This window comes from Carcharodon carcharias, chromosome 5 (assembly GCF_017639515.1).
Source record: "Carcharodon carcharias isolate sCarCar2 chromosome 5, sCarCar2.pri, whole genome shotgun sequence".
Classification (NCBI taxonomy): Eukaryota; Metazoa; Chordata; class Chondrichthyes; order Lamniformes; family Lamnidae; genus Carcharodon; species Carcharodon carcharias.
Genome location: NC_054471.1, coordinates 66676390 through 66699738, shown reverse-complemented (window position 1 = coordinate 66699738; position 23349 = coordinate 66676390). Strand labels below are relative to the sequence as shown.

Genomic DNA, 23349 nt, shown 5'->3' with positions numbered 1-23349 from the left:
TTACTAGACTAATAACTTGAATGGGCGGGTTGTCTTATCTGAGGGTTGAGAGTCTTCGGAGCTCTCTTCCTCAAAAGGCAGTAGAAGCAGGGTCTGAATATTTTTGAGACTAAGGTAGATATTCTTGAAAAACGGGGGTGCTGGTTATTGGGGGTAGGCAGAATGTGGAGTTGAGGTTGCAATCAGCCATGATCTTATTGAATGGTGGAGGCTCACGGGGCCGAAAGGCCTACTGCTCCTCATTTGTGTGTTCATATTAGTTTCTTTGAACCTTTAATGAATCTGTATACAGCATTATCAAGATCCTTAACTCTCTCAACCTCTTTCAGTATTGTTTTCCGGTTCACTAATGTCCTTTAGGGAAGGAAGTCTGCTGCTCTTACATAGTCTGGCCTCCATGTAGCTCCAGACCCACAGTAACGTGGTTGATTCTTAATTGCCCTCTGAAAAAGTCCAGCAAGCCTTCTCATGGGCAATTAGGACTGGGGAACAAATGCTGGCTAAAAGCAAAATACTGCAGATGCTGGAAATCTGAAACAAAAACAGAAAATGCTGGAAAAACTCAGCAGGTCTAACAGCACCTGTGGAGAGAAAGACAGAGTTAATGTTTCGAGTCCATATGACTTTCGGCACTAAAGAGAAGTAAAAGTGTGATGAAATTTATACTGTTTAAAGGGGGCTGGAGCAGGTGAAGCCGAATAGAAGGCCAGCGATAGGTGGAGGCGAAGGAGATTGACAAAGATGCCATGACAAAAGGACAAAGGGGTGTTAATGGTCATGGTACTGGCTAAAGGAGGTGCTGATGGTGGCATTAAGGTCAAAGCAGAATGTGGTAAAACAGGACAAGGGTAAACACTCTAGAAAGAATAACATGAACAAGTGACAGATGGCCCTAGTGGGGATGGGGTGGGGGGAGGGGACGGTGGTGGGAAGAAAGATTGTGTTTTTTCAACAAATGCTGGCCTTGCCAGTAATGTTCACACCTCATAACAGGGAAACACTGTACCTAAACGCTTTGATTTGTTACAGTTAATGCTTCAACTAGCAAGCTATTTCTCCAGATTCTGTTGTATGTATGCATTTTGGGTGCAAACTTCTCTAGAAAGTAGCAAAGAGAAGACTTAGGATGTGATCTGATGGAGGCCTTCAAGATTATGAAACAGTTTGATCGAATAGACATGGAGAAGACTTTTCCACTCATGGGTGAGACTAAAACCAGAGGCCATAAATATAAGATAGTCACTAATAAATCCAATAGGGAATGCAGGTAAAACTTCTTTACCCAGAGAGCAGTTAAAATATGAAATTTGCTAGACAAGTTGTAGTTGAGATGGGTATCATAGAAGCATTTCAGGGAAAGATAGATAAACACGTGAGGGAGAAAAGAATAGAAAAGCTATGTTGATGGAGTTGGATGAAGTAGGATGAGAGGAAGTATTCCTGGGGCATAAACACTGCCATAGACTGCTTGTTTCTGTGCTGTAAATATTATGCAATGCTAAGCAAAGTGTACAGTGAAGAAAAGGGCAAGACCAGGAGGAGCCTGAAGATTTTAAATGATGGACTTCTTCAGGGAATGGCAATACATTTCAAATATTTCCTAGAGTTCCCAATTTTTGTAATTATTTCGATTTTTGGGTGGTGAATATTGACCTTACATTGAAATAGTTGCACAGTTATCTCTTTCCATTTCTTTTTGCTGCTTTTTGTCTTGCAGGGAAGATAGGGTAAAGATTTTGTATATAATTGATGTAAACAAAGTGGATGCTGTAACATATGAACTGTACGTGATGCAGCTCTAACCTGAACAAATGAATAAACTGCTAGCCTAATAAATATTTTTATGTTGTCTTTTATTTCTTTGGAGCAGTCATGGAAGAAGGGAGCTACAGTTATATAGTCCCCTTGCATTGCCAGAGTGGGGGGGTGGTGGGACAGGGAGTGGTAGTCAGGGAGATCTCTGTTTGCATGCATACATAGTTGAACACAACTACCGAACTGCTGCACAGTGGCTTCAGACTTGCTTCATTTCTTTCCACTCAGAAGAACTAATTGAATTGTCAGGACACACAGAAATGAATTTGTTTCCTTTTATTTATTTTTATAGGGTCTTGGAGCAGGGCATGTTTATAAATCTGAAATATCTGTGAGATCTGTGACCAATATCATTTCTTCACGTTTTAACCTCATAAACAACAAACAACACAAAATTAATATTCAGCATGCTGAGATTTTAAGTTACACTATTGTGATTTATCACTACTGCAAAGACTGCCAATTGTACAGCTTCACCGCATATTAAATGAAATGTGACACATGCTTTCAAATAAAAATTAGTATCTGACAAAAGTTGAAACAATTCTAAAAGGGCATGTTATGTCTCACAAGATTGACTTTGGTGATTGTTGAATGCATAGAATAATTTGCAGACATTATTTTGAGGTAGTGACAGATCAAAGTATTCTGATAGCATGGTTCAGGAAATATCAATTAATTTTATGTTCCTATTGCAGCAGCTTTAAAAAAAGTTCCAGGAGAAGGCTGCACCATAGATAGATGCTTTGCTTCTAATGTTCTTCCCAAAGTTATTGATGTATATCTAGGTTTAATGTGTGGTGCTTGATTTAGCTTGTTTGAGTTGTCCTAAATTAAACCAACCAAATTGCATGAAATTGGAAAATAACATTCTGGCAATGGTCTGAGTCAAGTGCAGCTTTGGTTGAAAGATATTTTAATCTTGAAATATCAAGAAATGAGCATCTACAAAGTTGTATCTCCTACGCTTTATTCAGTGCTCTACATGTGCCTAAATAATATATTTACGAATGTGACGATCATGATGGTTACAATAGTTTATTCCTTTGACTAATTCAAGAACTTACATAACTCACTCCAGCAGAAAACTCCTTCAATGTTTCTTTCCAGCATTTGTTTCTGAGACATACTGTACACCCCGTTCACCACCTTAAACATTCACTCCCTCCACTACAGGCACACAGTGGCAGCAATATGTACCATCTACTGGATCCAACACAACAACTCATCATGGCTCCTTTGGCAACACCTTCCAAACTTGCAACTTCTACCACCTAGAATGACAAGTGCAGCAGATCCATGGGAACGTCACCACCTACAAGTTTCCCTCTAAGTCACACACCATAGCACAGAAAAAAGAATTCATTCAATCTGTTCTGTCCATGCTGGCCCTCAGAAGGAGAAATTCACCTAGTGCCCACTCCCCTGCCTTTTCCCTGTAGCCCCTTTTCAGATAATAATCCAATTTCCTTTTGAAAGCCTCAATTGACCCCGCTTCCACCACATTTTCAGGCAGTGCATTCCAGATCCTAACCACTCACATGAAAAAGATTTGCCTTATGTCGCCAATCACCTTAAATCTGTCGCCTCTGGTTCTCGATCCTCCCATCAATGGGAACAGTTTCTCTCTATCTACGTTGTCCAGACCCCTCATGATTTTGAATACTTCTATCAAATCTCCTTTCAACCTTCACTTTTCCAAGGAAAACAGCCCCAACTTCTCCAATGTATTTATGTAACTGAAGTTTCACATCCATGAAACCATTCTCGTGAATGTATCCTCTATAATACTTTCACATCCTTCCTAAAGCGTGTTGCCCAGAACTGGATGCAGTACTCTAATTCAGGCTGATCAGCATTTTAAACAGGTTTAACATAACTTCCTTACTTTTGTATTCTATGCCCCTATTGATAAAGCCCAGGATGCTGCACGCTTTATTAGCCACTCTTTCAACCTGTCCTGCCACCTTCAATGATTTATACATATATACACCCAGGTCCCTTTGCCCCTGCACCCACTTAGGAATTGTAGCCTTTATTTTATATTGTCTCCCCATGTTCTTCCTACCAAAATAAATAACTTCGCACTTGTGTGTATTAAATTTCATCTGCCACTTATCCATCCATTCCACCAACCTCTCTGTCTTTCTGAAGTTCTACAGTATCCATGGTTCACAATGCTTTCAAGTTTTGTATCATCCACAAATTTTGAAATTGTGTCCTGTATACCAAGGTCTAGGTCAATAATATATATCAGGAAGAGCAGAGGTCCTAACACCAATCCCTGGGGAACTTCACTATAAACATTCCTTCAGTCTGGAAAACAAGCATTCACCACCACACTTTGTTTCCTGTCACTCAGTCAATTTTGTATCCATGTTGCTGCTATCTCTTTTGTTCTATGAGCTATAATTCATAGCGGCACTTTATCAAATTCCTTTTGTAAGTCCATGTACACCACATTACCCTCATCAACCCTCTCAGTTATCTCATCAAAAAACTCAAGCAAGCTAATTAAACACAATTTTCCCTTCATAAATCCGTGCTGGCTTTCCGTAATTAACCTGCATTCATGGAAGTGACTATTAATGTTGCCCAGAATTATCATTTCTAAAAGCTTCCCCACCGCCAAGGTTAAACTGACTGGCATGTAGTTGCTAGGTTTATCTTTATACCCTTTTTTGAACAAGGGTGAATGTTTGCAATTTTCCAGTCATCTGGCACCACTCTAGAGTCTAAGGAAGACTGAAAAATTATGACCAGTGCCTCCCGTAATTTCCACTGTCACTCCTCTAGGTACCCTTGGATGCATCTCATGCGGTCCTGGTGCTTTAAGCCCAGATAGCCTGTCCAATACCTCTACCTTATCAATTTTAAGCCCTTTAAGTGTCTGAACTACCTCCTCTTCCACAATGACTTGGGCAGCATCATCATCTTTGGTAAAGACAGATGCAAAGTATTCATTTAATACCTCAGCTATGCTCTCTGCACCTATAAATTAATCCCCTTTTTGGTTCCTAATTGGCCCCAGTCCTCCTCTTTTCCTCCTCCAATCAAAGAATTCTGATAGCATGGTTCAGCAAATAATAATTAATCTTGTATTCCCATTTGAGCAGATTTAGAAAAAGTTCCAGGAGAAGACTGTGCCAAAGATATATGTTTGGCTGCTAATATTCTTCCCAAAGTGATTGATGTACATCTAAGTTTAATGTGTGGTGCTGGATTTAGCTTGTTTAAGTTGTCCTAAATTAAGCCAACCAAATTGTATGAAATTGGAAAAAAAAAACGTTCTGCCAATGGTCTGAGTTAAGTGCAGCTTTGTTTGAAAACTATTTTAGTCTTATCATATTAAGAAATGAACACCTGCAGATTTGTCTCTCTCATACTATTCACATGCCTGTAGAATACTTTTGGACTCCCTTTTAGGTTAGCTGCCAGCCTCTTCTCATACTTTCTCTTTGTTTCTCTTACTTGCTTTTTTAATTCCCCTCTGAATCTTCCAAATTCAACCTTGTTCTCATTTGTATATTCCACTTGACATCTGTCAAAAGCACACTTTTTCAACTTCATTTTAATCTGTACCTCGTCACCACGGAGCCCTGGATTTGTTTGCCCTAGCTTTCCCCTTTTTTGAAATATGCCTTGAATGTACTTGAACTATCTCTTCTTTAAAAGCAGCCCATTGATAAGTTACAGTTCTGCCTGCTAACCTTTGATTCCAATTTATCTGGGTCAGGTCCATTCTGACGCAGTGAAGTTTGCTTTCCCCAGTTAATTATCCTTACTCTAGATTTCCCCTTGCCCTTTTCTTTAGCCAACCTAAACCTTATGATATCGTGATCACTGTCCCTTAAATATGCAGCTACTGATACTCGATCCACTTGCCTACCCCATTCCCAAGTAACACATCCAGCAATGCTTCCTTTCTTGTTGGACTGGAAACATACTGCTGTGGAAAATTCTCCTGAATACACCCTAGGAACTCTTGCCTCTCTGCTTTTTACACTACAGGTCCAGTACCCTTTATCCAAAACCCTTGCCGCCAATTGTATTTTGAATTTCAGATCATTTTGGTTTCGGATATCGCATATAGGCCTAGGTATACTTACATTACAATGGCCAAAGCCAGGGTTAGCTATAGTCTAAAGTAAATAAAATGATTATAAAAGTAAGATGTATCATAATAATAAATACAGGATACCTGTAATAAGTTCCCACCTGTGGCGCCATCTGTGATTCTGCTTGTAGGAGAGGGCTTGCAAGGTAAACAGTGCAAAGAAAAACCGCAAGGTAAACAGTGCAGACTAACTACTTGGCTTCCCACGCTAAAGATTGGGTCGTGTCGACTGGGTCTCGGACTTCCTGTGCTAAAGGTCAATGAGGTTCAAGAAAGTGCGGTTTTGAATGTGTTCGGTTTTTAGATTTACAGAAAAAGGATATTCGACCTGTATTACCATCCCAGAATATATCCATATAATTACTGCATAATTTTAGCATGTCTTTGTAACTTCCTTGCAAAGTTGCTGCTCTACATCTTTTCTACAAGTAATTACACCTTTTTTGTTCCTTAGCTCTAGCCAAGGACTTGGAATTGTATTGCTGTTCCTTCATTGTCACTGGGTCCAACCCTGGAGCTCCCTCCCTAACCACACTGTGAGTGTAACTACACCATAAGGATTGCAGTGGTTCAAGGCTGTGGCTCACCATCACCTTCCCAAGGGCAATTAGGGATGGGCAATAAATGCTGACCCTGCCAGTGCTGCCCACATCCCAGGAATGAATAAAAAAAAACTAGTGCTGTTTGCGAGAGAGTAAAAGTTGCCTCTCAATCAACATCAGGAAGTTAAAAGCCTTAGTTTTTGGCTCCTGCTGTGAACTCTGCTTGTTCATCCCTCTCCATGCCACTCATCTGGGCTGAAGTAGAATCATTGCCATATTCAACCAAAAGCTGATCTTCAGAATGTAAACCCTCATCATTATTCAAAAATTATCCAAATACTTGCTATCCCACATCCTAACTGCCCCCTCCAGTAACCTGGTTCATGTCCTTCCTCCATGCTTGCCCGTGGCCCTCTTCCCCTCTGTGCCTATATAGTTCATTCTCTCTCTCTCTTTTACTAATAGATTAACAAATAATTAGTTATTAAATATTTATTTTGCTTGTTAGTTAATTCATCATTCTATGTTTACTTTGCTGGTAAGGTAATTATTCCATATTTACAATCTGCTCAATTGGATAATTCTGTATTTACAGCCTGCCTGCATACCATCAACTGGCTTTTTCTTTCCATTGTTGTTATTCCTTTTTTTTGTTTCTGCAAGCTTATGGTCAGGCATCTGTCTGTTTTGTGCCTTCAATTTTTTGCTTGTGTTAGTTATTTTTCTCCTGGTTGTATGTTGGTTTTGTTTTTGTTTTGATGGTAGAGGATGAGAAGAAGCTTTTCTGAGACACAGGCTCGTATTTATTGTACAGAAAGCAATTGAGGATTGTCCATAAATTTGCGGCTGATATAGTTTATTAAAGCATATGATTCTCTTCCTTTAACCAAACTTGACTATAATTTTCATTTTAGTTTCCCCCTAAGCTCATCTCCATGAACAATCAAATTATTAAATACTTGGTCCCAGGCATTTTTATATACTCTGAACTGGGTGCAAAAGTGAACAGCAATTCCCTTTCAACAATTACGCTTTTTAAAAAAAAATCAGCTAGGCCTCTCTCTCTCTCTGTCTGTCTGTCTCTCTCTCTCTGTGTTTGTCTCTCTCTCTCTCTCTTTCCCTCTATCCTCCCACTGATGTGCCAAATTCACTCAGTATTTCCTGCATTTGTACGTATAAGATTCTTTGATTCAAGCTACTGAGAAACCCACACAAGTAGAGCTTCTATTTATCTAGAGGGCTTGGATACTGTTGGCAAGAGCCAAGACTTGGGAACCCGTATCAGGAATTGCGGAGTTGACCAGCTAAACCTGTGCACCTTATCAGCATGGGTAAATTTTCCACTGTTGGTCCAACCAGGACCCTTAAGGGTAGGATTATTAGGACCAGACTTATCCCACAACTGCAGGATAGTCAAGGTGGCAATGAGGGAAACCATAATGACAATTTACCTTACCTTCATAAAGGAGGAAATTATTAATTTTACTTTAAACTAAAATATTTCTGTGGTCCTTGAAGTAAATGTCATCAAGTTAAAATGTCATCATTTTTGTGCCGACTGTGTAACTTGCAGCTTTACTAGCTTTTACAATTTTTTGACAATCAGTTCAGTTGTTGAAATTATACCTATTCATTCAATTGTTCCCATTTCTAATTTAGCTGCTGGAAGGAAGCTTTGCTCGTGAAGTCAGCCATGAAGTGGATGGACTGATTTTCCAACCAACTGGGGTAAGGCTAATTTGCGTGCATGTGTGTGTGTATAGCTTGGTTAAAGCCCCTAATTGAGTGTGTTCATTCTTTATTACTGATATTTGATTAATATAGAAAAAATACATTGTGTCCTGTGTGAATCTGCCATCGTCCTTGCAATCAGAAATTATACAGCACAGAAGGAGGCCATTCAAATGATCACACATAGCTGGCTCTTTGAAAGAGCAGTAAATTCCAGTGCCCCATTTTCCATCCACTTTCTAAAATAAATTCAAATATTTATACATGATGTTCACTGGAGTTGATCCAGTAGCCTCTTCCATGCAAAGCATATGAACTACCACTGATTATTTGCCTTCTGGGAGAGGAGTGGACCTGCGGGAGGAACACAGATGGGGGAAACGCTTAAATAAAGCCGAGGACTGCGGCCTAACTCCACTTACCTTCTGGGAGAGGAGCGAGCCTGTGGGAGGAACGCAGCAGCAGATAAATAAATCTCAAGGATCACGGCCTACAGCACTGACTTCCCCAGGATGAGGTGGGGGAGTCCAGTAGCGCCCTGAGCTTGAAAAAAGTGGACAATGACATCAGAGGAAAACTGTAAATTGGTTGGTGAAGAACTGCTCATAGGGTGTGTGTGTAAAGAGCTGATGAGTATACTGTTAAGAGGGAGAGTGTAAAGAGTAGAGATTAGAAAGATGTAAAAAAAAAAGCTAAAGTAGCTTAATTAGTTTCATTGTAATTAATAAAGAAACAGCAGTAGAAGGAAAGTAAGAAGCTGTTGAATCTTCTGTTTTATTTGTAAGCCCCACCGGCAGGACAGAAGTACCAGAGGTGGCAGTGCAGTGGTATACAGTCGGGTGGGAGTTACCCTGAGATGCCTCAACATTGACCTGGACCCCATGAAGTTCTCATGGCATCAAGTCAAACATGTCAAGGAAACCTGCTGATTGCCACCCGCTGTGCCCTCCACCATCTCCACTTCCTCCTCCCCCCTCCGATGAATCAGTACACTTCCATATTGAACACCACTTGGAAGAAGCACTGAGGGTGGAAAGGGCACAGAATGTACTCTGGGTGGGGTACTTCAATATCCATCGCCAAGAGTGGCTCAGTAACACCACTGCTGACCGGGCTGGCCAAGTCCTAAAGGACATAGCTGCTAGACTGGGTCTGCAGCAGTTGGTGAAGAAACTAACAAGAGGGAAAAACATACTTGACCTCGTCCTCACCAATCTATCTGTCACAGATGCATCCATCCGTGACAGCATCGGAAGGAGTGACCACTGTACTGTTCTTGTGGAGACATATTCCTATCTTCACATTGAGGATATGCTCCATCATGCTTTGTGGCACTACTACTGTGCTAGATGGCATATATTTTGAAATGATCTAGCATCTCAAAACTAGGCTTCCAAGAGGTGCCTATGGGCCATCAGTAGCAGAGTTCTATACAACCACAATCTGTAACCTCATGGCCTGGCGTATACCCCTCTCTACCATTAACATCAGGATGGGGTTTTAATTCTGGTTCAATGAAGAGTGCAGCACCAGGCATACGTAAAAATGAGGAGTCAATCTGATGAAGCTACAACACAGGACTACTTGCATGCCAAACAACAGAAGCAGCATGCAATAAACAGAGCTAAGCGATCCCACAACCAACAGATCAAATCTAAGCTCTGAAGTCTTGCCACATTTAGTAATGAACGATGATGAACAATTAAAGATCTAAATGCAGGAGGAGGCTCCACAAATATCCCTATCCTCAATGACGGGGGAGCCCAGCACATCAGTGCAAAAGATAAAGCTGAAGCATTCGCAGTAATCTTCAGCCAGAAGTGCAGAGTGGATGATCCGTCTTGGCCTCCTCCAGTGGTCCCCAGCATCATAAATGCCAGTCTTCGGCCAATTCGATTCACTTGATGCGCTATCAAGAACAGGTGAAGGCACTAGATACTGCAAAGGCCCTGACAGCATTCCGGAATAGGACTGAAGACTTGTGCTTTAGAAATAGCTATGCCCCTAGCCAAGGTAATCCAATACAGCTACAACATTGGCATCTACCTGGCAACATGGAAAATTGCCCAAGCGAATCCTGTCCACAAAAAGCAGAACAAATCCAACCCAGCTAATTACTGCCCCATCAGTCAACTGCTGATCATCAGAAAACTGATGGAAGGTGTCGCTGACAGCACTATCAAATGGCACTTATTCAGAAAATAACCTGCTGACTGATATCCGTTCCGTCAGAGCCACTCAGCTCCTGACCTCGTTACAGCTTTTGTCCAAACATGGACATCAGATTTGAACTTATGAGGTGAAAGTGACTGCTCTTGACATCAAGGCAGCATTTGACCAAGTATGGCATAATGAAGGCCGAGCAAAACTAGAATCAATGGGAAAAAGGGGGAAAACTCTCCACTAGTTGGAGTCATACCTAGCACGTGGAAGATGTTTGTGGTTGTTGGTCGATCATCTCAGTCCCAGGACACCACTGCAGGAATCCTAGGTCCAACCATCTTCAACTGTTTCATTAATGACCTTCCATTCATCATAAGGTCAAAAATGGGGATGTTTGCTGATGATGTTCACCATTTGCAATGCCTCAGACACTGAAGCAGTCTGTGTCCAAAACCATTTGTTGACTTGGACTGATAAGTAGCAAGTAACATTCATGCCACATAAGTCAGGCAATGACCATCTCCAACAAGACAAAACCCAACCATCTCCCCTTGACATTCAATGGCATCGCCATCACTGAATTCCCGCACTATCAACCTGGGGCATACCAGTCACCAGAAACTGAACCGGACTAGCCATATAAATACTGTGGCTACAAGGTCAGATCATAGGTTGGGAATTCTACAGTGAGTAATTCACTTACTAACTCCCCAAAGCCTGTCCACCATCTATAAGGCACAAGTCAGGAGTGTGATGGCATACTCTCCACTTGCCTGGTTGAGTGCAGCTCCAACAACACTCAAGAAGCTCAGTACCATCCAGGACAAAGCAACCCTCTTGATTGGTACTCCATCTACCACTTTAAACATTCACTCCCTCCAACACCAACACACAGTGGCAGCAGTGTGTACCATCCACAAGATGCACTGCAGGAACTCATCAAGGTGTCTTTGACAGCACCTTCCAAAGCCATGACCTTTACCACTTAGAAGAACAAGGGCAGTAGGTGCATGGGAACACCACCACCTGCAAGTTCCCCTCCAAGCCACAATCATCTTCACTTGGAACTATATAGCCGTTCCTTCACTGTCACTTGGTCAAATTCCTGCAACTCCCTTCCTAACAGCACTGTGGGTGTACCCGCACTGCATGGACTGGAGTGGTTCAAGAAGGCAGCTCACTGCCACCTTCGCAAGCAATTAGGGATGGGCAATAAATGCTGGCCTAGCCAGTGATACCCACCTCCCGTGAAAGAATAAAAAAGTGGTACGGTTTATCAGCATTAGTTGCGTTTAAATTAGTAAGTGGTTGGTGAGTAGAGTCATTAATTAAGAAAATAATTAATAAGTTAAGGAAAACACATTACCAGCCCTGCTATCCATAATGTGTTGCAGCTGCAGTAAGTGGACACAGTGTGATCCAAGGCAGCCACATCCATAATAAGTGTCTACCACCCGAAGGACTTCAGCTCAGAGTTGATGGACAGCGTAATGCACCAGGGAGGGGAAAAGTTACTTTGTTCCAGAAGGCGGTCACTTAAGCTAGGGTCTTCTGATTTGGTCTATGGTCAGGGACGGTGGGGCGTGACTGCAAGTTGGGCAAGGGGATTGAAAATGTACAGGTGCAGAAGCCGACGACTTTGTAGTTGTCCAATACGTTTGAGATTCTCGCAGTTTGTATGGATGACAGGGGGTACTGTAAATTGAATGACCAAAGTGACCATGGCAACGTGGTAAAAGAAACCATTCATGTTGTGTGGGGGGGGTGGTGGGGTTGGAGTTATAGGAATATAGTTGTAGGGGACAGCAGAGTGAGGGGGATAAACATAGTTCTCTGCAGCTGAGAGCATGAGTCCAAATGGCTGTGTTGCCTGACTGGTGCCAGAACTCGGGCTATCTGGGGCTATAGCGAAACCTGGAGAGGTGGTTGGGCATTGGGGAAGGAGAAAAGTGGCTGTGGTTCACGTGGGTACCTGCAACTAGGACTAGGAGAGAGGTTCGGCTCAGGGATTATGAGCAGTTAGGGGATAAATTTAAAAAGCAGAACCACAGAGATAATAATCTTTGGATTACTACCTGAGCCACAAGTTAATTTGGCATTGGGTCAATAAGACTAGAGAGTTAATATGTGGCTCAGAGACTGGTATTAGAAAAATGGGTTTTGATTCATATGACATTGGCATCAGTACTGGGGAAAGTGGGAACTATATTGTTGGGACAGTCTTCACCTGAATCGTGCTGGGAGTTGTGTTCTGGTGAGTTGTCTAACTAGGGCACTGGGAAGGGCTTAAACTAAATAGTGTGGGGAGGGATCGTGTGAGGGGTGATGTAGTAAATTAAAGGGAAAGGACAGGGCAATAGTACAGGGTAGCAATATGGGTAATAATGACCTCTTGATAACCCCAAGTGTGGCAGGAAGGGACAGAGTGTACAAACTTTAGAGTGCACCAGTAGATAAGGTCAGATTTTTCAAAATGGAAAAATTAGAGAATTGAAGGCTCAGTATCTGAATGTGCACAGCATTTCTAACAAAACATATGAATTGTTAACACAAATCGAAATAAATATCTATGACCTGATAACCATTAGAGAGACGTGGTTGCAAGGTGACCAAGGCTGGGACCTGAATATTCAAGGGTATTTGACATTTCAGAAGGACAAGAAGCTCGGAAACTGTGGTGGGATAGCTCTGTCAATTAAGGATGACATTGGTACAGTAGTGAGAGATGACCTTAGCTCAAAAATCAAGATGTAGAATCAGTTTAGGTAGAGATAAGAAGTAGCAATGGTAAGAACTCACTTGAAAAAGTAGTTAATAGGCCCCCTAACAGTAGCTATACTGTAGGAAGAAATGGGGGCTTGTAAGAAAGGTACTGCAATAATCATGGTGATTTTAATCTACATATAGATTGGATAAATTAGACTGGCAAAGGTAGCCTGGAACATGAGTTCATAAGAGTATTTTCAGGACAGTTTCTTAGAGCAGTATGTTCCAGTGCCAAACAGGGAGCAGGCCATTCTTGACCTGGTAAAGTGCAGTGAGACAAGATTAATGAATGACTTCATAGTAAAGGAGCCTCCAGGCAGCATTGATTATAACATGGTAGAATTTCATATTCAGTTAGAGTGTGTGAAGTGTAGGTTAAGCCTAGTGTTTTAAACTTAAATAGAGGGAACTACGAGGGTATGAAGATGGAGTTGGCCAAAGTGAATTGGAAATTATGTTAAAAGTTAGGACAGTAGAAAAGCAGTGACAGATATTTAAGGAGATATTTCATAACTCTCAGCAAAGATATATTCCTGTAGGAGAAAAAGACTCTAGGAGAGGAATGCACCATACGTGGCTAACTAAGGAAGTTCAAGAATTGTATCAAATTCAAAGAAAAAGTGTACAATTCTGGTAGTTCAGAAGTTAGGACAGATTTTAAAAACCAGCAAAGAATGACTAAAAAATAATAAGGCAGAAATTAGAGTATGAGAAAAAGCTAGCTAAAAATATTTTTAAAAATCGTTTGTACAATAATTTAAAAAAGAAAAGAATAACTAAAGTGAGCATTGGTCCTCTAGAGAGTGAGCCTGGGGAATTAAATATAAGGAAATGACGGAAGCATTGTTTTGGTTTACACAGTACAAGACCCAAAAAATATCCCAAAGATACTTGGAAAACAAGAGTTAAAATGAAGGGAGGAACTTAAAACAATCACAAAGATCAGGGAAAAGATACTGGGAAAACTATGAGAGCTAAAGGCTGACAAATCTCCAGGACTTGGTGGCTTGCATCCTAGGGTTTTAGAAGAAGTGGCTGCAGAGAAAGTAGATGCACTGGTTGTGACCTTCCAAAATTTCCTAGATACTGGAAAGGTCCCATCAGATTGGAAAATAGCTAATGTAACTCAAGAAAGGGGGGTGATGGAAATCGGGAAGCTAGAGGCTAGTTTGCCTAATGTCTGATATAGGGAAAATGCTACGAGTCCATTATTAAAAAGGACATTTAGAAAATCATAATACGATCAGGCAGAGTCAACATGGCTTTGTGAAAGGGAAATTGTTTTTGACTAATTTATTCTTTTTTTTTGAGGAAGTAACAGCAATGTGAGTAAAGGGGAATGTGTAGATGTGGTGTACTTGGTTTTCCAAAGGCATTTGGTGAGGTGCCACATCAAAGGTTACTACACAAAATAAGATTTCACAGTGTATGGCATAGCATGCAAGCATGGATAGAGCTAACAGGAAGCAAAGAGTATGGATAAATGGGTCATTTTTGGTTTGGCAGGATGTGACTAGTGGAGTGCCAAAGGGGTCAATGCTGGGGCCTCAACAATGTACAATCTGCACCAATTATTTGGATGAAGGGACCAAATGTATGGTAACTAATTTGGTGATGACTCAAAGATAGGTAGAAAGATAGGTTGTCAAGAGAGCATAAAAAGTCTACAAAGGTCACGAAGATCACAGAATCACAAGTTCACAGAATTGTTACTGCGCAGAAGGAGGCCATTCAGCCCATAATGTCTGCACTGGCTCTTCGAATGAGCAGTTTGCCTATTGCCATTCTCCTGCCTTCTCCCTGTAACCCTGCAGGTTGTTTCTTTTCAAATAATCACCTAATTACCTCTTGACTGAACTTGCCTCCACTACACTCTCAGGCAATGCATTCTAGACCCTAATCACTCGCTGTGCAAAAAAAGTTTTTTCTCATACCACTTTTGCTTGTTTTGCCAATTACTTTAAATCTATGCCCTCTTATTCTCAATCTTTTTTTCGAGTGGAAACAGTTTCTCGCTATCTACTCTGCCCAGACCAATCATGATTTTGGATACCTCTATCTAGCCTCCCCTCAGGCACCTTTTCTCCAAGGAGACGAGTCCCAACTTCTCCAACTTTATGAAGTTCCTCATCCCTGGAACTATTCTCATAAACCTTTTCAGCATTCTTTCCAAAGCCTTCACATCCTTCCTAAAATGCAGCACCCAGAACTCAACGCAGCACTCCAGCTGAGGCCAGATTAGTGACTTATACAAGTTCAATATGACTTCCTTGCTCTTGTACTACATGACCTTATTATTAAAGCTTAGTTAGATCATTAATCAATCAATTAGATAGATTTTAAGTGAGTGGGCAAAAATTTGACAGACGGAGTATAATTTGGGAAAATATGAACTTGTCCACTTCGGCAGGAAGAATAGAAAAGCATAATAATATTTAACTGAAGAGAGACTGCAGAACACTGCGGTACAGAGAGATCTGGCTGTCCAGGTACATGAATCATAAAAACGTAGAATGCAGGCGAGCAAATGATTAGGAAGGCAAATGGAATGATGTCACTTATTGCAAGGGGAATAGGATATAAAAATTGGGAAGTTTTGCTCCAGCTGGACAGGCCTAAGTGAGGCCACATCTGTGTACAGTTTTGGTCTCCTTACTCAAGAAAGGGTAAAATTACATTAGAAGCATTTCAGAGAACGGTCATTTGACGGATTCCTGGGATGAATGGTTTATCCCCATTGGAGTTTAGAAGAATGAAAGGTAATTTTATTGAAACAAAAAATATTCTGGTTTGGGGGAGGTGGTGGCGGAGGGCTTGACAGGGTGCATATTGGGAGGAAGTTTTCACTCATGGGTGAGATGGGAACTAGAGGTGTTAACCACTTAAGACAGAGATGAGGAGAAATTTGCTTCCTCAGAGAGCAGAAGGTGTAGGGTCATTGAATATATTCAAGGCTGAGTTAGATTCTTGATGGGCAAAGGAGCCAGGTGTTATGGGGGGCAGAGGAGAAAGTGGACTTGAGGGCCACATTCAGATCAGTCTGATCTTATCAAATGGCGGAGTGGCTTCTCCTAATCCATAGGCTTGTATTTTCATATATTTAACAAGAAACATTGTTCTTTGGATGCTTGTTGCACACCTCTTCAGTGGTTCATGATTTTTTTTTAATGATTGTTGAAACATTTATGGAATGTAAATCCAAGGTGGATTTATTTAATAATTATATGGTTTAAAAAGACAAACAATTCAGTGCATGCATCTCTGGATTCCAATTGGGACCAACTCAATTTTTATATAAAGCTGGTCTTAATTGTGAAGTTTTGTAACCTAGAAGTTTTTTCCCTTAAAGGTGAATGCATAGCTTTTCTTAAAAAGTCAGTAGTTTATTTACAAAATTTCTTGGTGAATGGTACGAATTAGATGCTGTCATGGCAAGGAAAATTTTACTCTAAAACGGCATCAGATGATTGTTTTCCTTAAATGTTCATTCATGGTTTCCACTTATTCTATAATTTTTTACACCTTCCAGAAAATTTTGGTTGATAAAGGAGTACTTTTTAAAAGTGGATATTAAGCGAAAAGAGAAGGAACTTGCTTTCATCTTCTCAGGACAAGCGCTTCATAGCCAATAAATCCATTTTGGCATTCAGTCACCATTGAATTGTCGGCAAATGCAGCAGACAAACTGCATGCACATGGTTTCACAAGCATGCATGAAATTAATAACACGCTCATTTGTTTGTGGTGGTGTTGGTTAAGAGGTAAATGTCAGGCAAGGCATTAGAAAATTCCTTGCTCACTCCTACCATCTGAGTACAGTACCATGGCATCCTTTTCAGTCACCTGAACAAGTAGGCATGGCCTCAGTTTAATGTCTCAGCAGAAAAATGGCATCTTGGACATGCAGCCCCACTCCCCTCGCCCCGATCCCTATTAACTACATTGAAGTGCCAGTCTAGTTTGTGTACAAGTTTTGGAATGCCACTTGAACGTAGGACTTTCTGACTCTTTGGTGAAATTCTACAGCTGTATCGGACTAGGAGCTTCTCGGCCTGCCTCCGGCAAGCAAAGGGAAAGCAGTCATTGAGTGGCATTGTCATATTAGTTCATTGTGCACAAAAAGCTTTTACTATAATCTGAAGCTTTTAGCTTCTAAGAATTTTTTTTAATACTGTTGTCAGGGCTTACAATTTTAATGCATTGAGATGTGATATGTTATCAGTGCTGTCATATCTTGCAATTTTAATGCTTTGAGCTACGATATACTTTTAATCTTGTCATATGTAAAATGCTTTGTTGTGGACTCTCTTTTTAAGTGATATTACTCCAATTTGTGATAACAACACACTACCATGACAGTGTAGCTGGAGTACATCCCATAGTGTTCAGTCTTCAGCCTATGGGTTTTTGTGAGTTTTCATTCAAACTAATTATTTTGCTAGCCTCCATTTTGGCAGTGTTTCAAATTATGGCAGACCACACATGGCCTTGTTTAGCAGGTAAGTAAACTGCCTGTTGGCCTATTCATTGGATCTTTTCAATAGAAACTGTAGCCAAGTTGCCATTATCTTAGGGAAATGGTAATGAAAAAATTGTTTTATTCTCGTATACTACTTGGTAATTTGTGCATATTATTGGCTTCTTGCATGAATAGAAACAAGGAATGTTTTTTGTCAGTTTAGGCATTTGACTCATGTGGGAATATGGTTTTGATAAATTTTGCTATTTGTTGTTAGGCGGGACCATCAGGGAACAGAGAAATTACTCCCCTGTGCAATTTTTTTCCATATTTTTCAATGCAACATGCAAAACACCCCTTTTGAAGCCAACTAAAAGTGTAGAAACCTAGAGCAGTGTACGTATTTTCCAACCAGCTCCCAAAGCACAACAACTCCCCCTGTCGATTAAGATCAACAGTGAGATCCTGGAACATGTGGACTATTTTCCACATCCTGGGAATCTCCTCTCGACAAAGGTTGATGTAGACAATTAAGTTTATCATCACCTCCAATGTGCCAGCTCAGCCTTTGGCCGATTGATGAAAAGAGTGTTTAAGGACTAGGATTGCAAACCCAAAACATGGCTTACTGGCTAGCAGTGATCCTGTACATGCTTCAGAGACCTAGACAACCTATAGCAGGCCCCTGAAAGCACACAGGAAAACTACCACCACCGGTGCCTGCAAGATGTTCCAAATTCGGTGGTAAGAAAGGGGGTCCTGCAGTAGCAACCTCTCCTAAGCCAACATTCCCAGCACCGTTCCGCTGGATGGGACATATAGTTCAGACTCCCAAAGCAACTGCTATAATTGAAACTTGGTTTCAGCAGGAAATTCTAGGAGGACAGTGGAAATGCTTTAAGGATGTCCTTCAAAGCATCTAAAGAGGTCAAACATCTCCGCTGACTCATGGGAGTCCTTGGCTTGTGACCGACCTAAATGGCAGAGGTTCATTTGGGAAGGCAACAAGGCAACAAACACATGGAGAAACATCATTGGGAACAGGCAGAGGTGAAGTTGGGGCATTGGAGAGAGCACTCAAATGTCCAAACAAATCATTTATCCGACCCTCCAAGCACCACCTTCCCAGCATGTAGCAGAGCCTGCATTGGTCTTACCAGCTACCTCAGAACCCATTGTACAGGAGTGGAAGCAAGACATCCTTGATCCAGAAGGACTACCTAAAATAAGACATGCTTTCACTAAAGGATGAATGTCTTGTTTTTACACGGCAATGTGGTAAGTGAGTGAGTTAGTGCTGTTGTCCACCAAGCTTGCCTAGCGATACACAGCCTCAGATCCTTCCTCTCTTGCCCTGTCTCCCACAACCTTCCTTTCCTCCTATTTGAAAGAGGATGCTAAATCAATAAAGGAGAATGTCTTGATCCATGTGGCTATGATTTTACTCATTGCTTGGACTTCAGCCTCCACATAAAATAATTAGCCCCCAGGCTGTTTCTCTGTGCTCTTGACATGCCTGAAAGCTGCTGTAATGTTTACATAAAGACGTTTCAAATGCTCTCACTCTTAGTCAGAGCCGTAATACTACCTGTTTCGCTGAAAAACTATAACTGTGCTCTTCAGATGGGAAGATAATTTTGGTAAATTAATGCAAATGTTCTTTTTAAAAATGGGGAAAGATATTCTGGCAAAGATGACCTAATATTCCTTGAAAAGCAAAATTATAGACAACTAATTGTTACAATTTTGTTGTAATGCATAATATTCATGAAGATGTGTTGGTTGATTAAGCCATCTATTTGGCTATCTCTCTAATCAGCAAAAGCATGCAAACTAATGTTTAGCTTAATTTGATTTTGTTTAAGTTGCAAAATATTGAGAATCCATAGAAACAGTTCATATTAAATGACTCTCTGGAAGTATTGTCCAATATTTTAGACCTGGTAATGAGACAGGATTAATAAATGATCTCATAGTAAAGGATCCTCTAGATAAGAGTGACCATAACATAATAGAATTTCAATTCAGTTTGAGGGTGAGAAACCTGAGTCTGAAACTTAAACTCTAAGTTAACTTAAATAAAGGCAGTTACAATGGTATGAAGACAGAGATGGCCAAAGTGGACTGGAACAATAGGTTAAAAGGTAATATGGTAGAGCGGCAGTGGCAGACATTTAAGGAGATATTTCAATAACTCTCAACAAAAATATATTCCATTGAGAAAGAAAGACAATGAGACAGATGCACCATCCATGGCTAACTAAGGAAGTTAATAATGGTATGAAATTGAAAGAAAAATGTACAATTCTGCAAAGATTAGTGGTAGGCCTGAAGATTGAGAACATTTTAGAAACCAGCAAAGGATGACTACAAAAAAATAGAGGGAGAAATTGGAGCATGAGCAAAAACTAGCAAAAAATATAAAAACAGACAGTAAAAGCTTCAAAAAGTATGTAAAAAGGAAAAAAAAGTATAGTGACAGTGAGCATGAAGGTACAGCAAGTAATTAGGAAGGCAAATGGAATGTTGGCCATTATTGCAAGGGGGATAGAGTATAAAAGCAGGGAAGTCTTGCTACAACTGTACAGGGCATTGATGAGACTGCACCTGGAGTACTCTGTACAGTTATGGCCTCTTTACTTAAGGACAGATATACTTGCATTCAAAGCAGTTCAAAGAAGGTTCACTAGGCTGATTCCTGGGTTGAAGGGATAGTTTCATGAAGAAAGTTTGAGCAGGTTGGGCCAATACTTGTTGGAGTTTAGAAGAATGAGAGGAGATATTGAAACATATCAGATTCTGAGAGGGCTTGACAGGGTAGATGGTGAGAGGATGTTTCTTGCATGGGGAACTCTAGAACTAGGGGCACAGTTTAAAAATAAGGTGTCTCTCATTTAAGATAGGTGAGGAGGAATTTCTTCTCCGAGTGTATTTAGCTTTTGGAATTCTCTTCCCCATAGAGCAGTGTAGGCTGGTTCATTGAGTATATTCAAGGCTGACTTAGACAGATTTTTGATTGGCAAAGGAATCAATGGTTATTGGGAACAAGCAGGAAAGTGGAGTTAAGGCCACAATCAGATCAGCCATGATCTTATTGAATGGCAGTGCAGACTCGATGGGCTGTCTGGCCTACTCCTACTTCTTTGATCTTATTTTAGCCACATGTGGCTAATCGGAAATTCAGATGTACTTTTGATAGATTAAAATAAGCAGTACACAATTGTTGGGTATGTTATCTCAACGCCGATTCCCATGGCATATGCATGTGTAATTTCACCTTTTTGTACATATGTTAGGGGAGATGGTGGCAAAATGGTAATGCCACCTGACTAGTAATCCAGAGGTCCAGGCTAATGCTTTGGGGATATGGGTTCAAATCCCACCACAGCAGCTGGTGAAATTTAAATTCAATTAATAAATCTGGAATTGAAAGTTAGTCTCGGTATGGTGACCATAAAACTAACATCAATTGTCATAAAGACCCGTCTGGTTCACTAAAGTCCTTTAAGGAAGGAAATCTGTCATCCTTACCTGTCCTAGCCTGGGTGTGACTCCAGACCCACAGCAATATGGTTGACTTCTGAAATGGTCCGGTAAGCCACCCAGTTCAAGGGTAAAGGATGGCACCAAATGTCAGACTTGCCACTGACACCCACATCCTATGAAAGTATATTTAAAAAGTTGGTAAAATGTTAAAGCAAAAGGCAGCGTGCAAGTTCTTTTTGATACGTATCCTTCACTTTCCTGATTACTGCTTATTTACTGTCTGCTAAAATATTATATAATACGATTTGTAAATACTGGGTTTGTGGCCAAGGAAACATCAGCAGCATTGCATCTAGTGAGGAGCTTGTTGTCTTCGTTAGCTTGAGCAATTGTAAATAATATCTCAGGATCAACAGAAGAAAGCATAGCCACCCATTAGCGAGCAACACTAATAGAATACGTTATGGCAAAGATTAAGCACCATCCAACCATGTTCTGGATGGAGAGTAGGAGCACAGGGTCTGGCGCATTTAATTTTGTGAATCATCCTTCTCAGCAGTCACTCTGAAGTCAAAATACTGCTTTCAACTTGCGCACCACACGGGGCCAAGCAATGACCATCTCCAACAATAGAGAATCTAACCATTTCCTCTTGACATTCAACGACATTACCGCTTCAGAATCTCCCACCATAAACATCCTGGGGATCACCATTGACCAGAAACTTAACTGGACTAGTCCTATATGTACTCTGACTACAAGAGCTGGTCAGAGGCTTAGAATTCTGCGGCGAGTAACTCACCTCCTGACTCCCAAAGCCTCTCCACCCTCTACAAGACCCAAGTCAAGAGTGTGATGGAATACTCTGCACTTGTCTGATGACTGTAGGAATAAACGGATCTTTTTCCGAATGGCAGGCAGTGATTGGTGGGGTACCGCAGGATCGACGCTGGGACCCCAGTTATTCACAATATGTATTAATGATTTAGATGAGGGAATTAAATGTAATATCTCCAGATTTGCACATGACACAAAGCTGGGTGGGAAGGTGAGCTGTGAGGAGGATGCAGAGATGCTTCAGTGTGATTTGGACAAGTTGAGTGAGTGGGCAAATGCATGACAGATGTAGTATAATGTGGATAAATGTGAGGTTATCCATTTTGGTAGCAAAAACAGGAAGGCAGATTATTATCTGAATGGCTATAAATTGAGAGAGAGGAATATGCAACAAGACCTTGATGTCCTCACACACCAGTCGCTGAAGGTAAGCATGCAGGTACAGCAGACAGTAAAGAAGGCAAATAGTATGTTGGCCTTCATAGCCAGAGGATTCGAGTACAGGAACAGGGATGTCTTGCTGCGATTGTACAGGGCCTTGGTGAGACCACACCTGGAATATTGTGTGCAGTTTTGGTCTCCTTATCTGAGGAAGGATGTTCTTGCGATAGAGGGAGTGCAGCGAATGTTTACCCGACTGATTCCTGGGATGGCAGGACCGACATATGAGGAGAGATTGAGTCAATTAGGATTATATTTGCTGGAGTTCAGAAGAATGAGGGGGGATCTCATAGAAACCTATAAAATTCTAACAGGTCTAGACAGGGTAGATGCAGGAAGGATGTTCCCGATGGTGGGGGAAGTCCAGAACCAGGGGTCATAGTCTGAGGATATGGGGTAGACCATTTAGGACTGAGATGAGGAGAAATTTCTTCACCCGGAGAGTGGTGAGCCTGTGGAATTCGTTACCACAGAAAGTAGTTGAGACCAAAACATTGTATGCTTTCAAGAAGGAGTTAGATATAGCTCTTGGGGTGAAAGGGATCAAAGGATATGGGGAGAAAGTGGGAGCAGGCTATTGAGTTGGATGATCAGCCATGATCATAATGAATGGCGGAGCAGGCTCGAAGGGCCGAATGGCCTACTCCTGCTCCTAGTTTCTATGTTTCTATGACTGCAGGTGCAACAACACTCAAGAAGCTTGACACCATCCAGGACAAAGCAGCCCATTTGAATGGCACCCCATTCACTCCCTCTGCCACTGACGCACAGTGGCAGCAGTGTGTACCAAATACAAGATGCACTTCAGCAACTTGCCAAGGTTCCTTCGACAGCACCTTCCAAACCCATGACGTCTACTACCTAGAAGGACAAGGGTAATGGATGCATGATTCAAAACCCTGGAGCTCCCTCCCGAACAGCACTGTGGGTGTACCTACACCATGTGGACTGCAGCAGTTCAAGAAGACGGCTCACCACCACCACCTCAAGGG

General features: G+C 41.2%; 1 protein-coding gene across 8 annotated transcripts in view; it reads left to right on the top strand.

The window, feature by feature from the left end:
- Positions 1-23349, top strand: part of rngtt (RNA guanylyltransferase and 5'-phosphatase) — a 399787-nt gene that overhangs the window by 248943 nt on the left and 127495 nt on the right. For all 8 annotated transcript variants that reach the window (XR_005942954.1, XM_041187200.1, XM_041187205.1 and 5 more), the window contains one exon: positions 8134-8202. Coding sequence is in view for 7 of the 8 variants with exons in the window: in XM_041187200.1 (XP_041043134.1) it covers positions 8134-8202 (69 nt within the window). In the remaining variant the exon portion in view is untranslated. The remainder of the gene's footprint in view (positions 1-8133; positions 8203-23349) is intronic.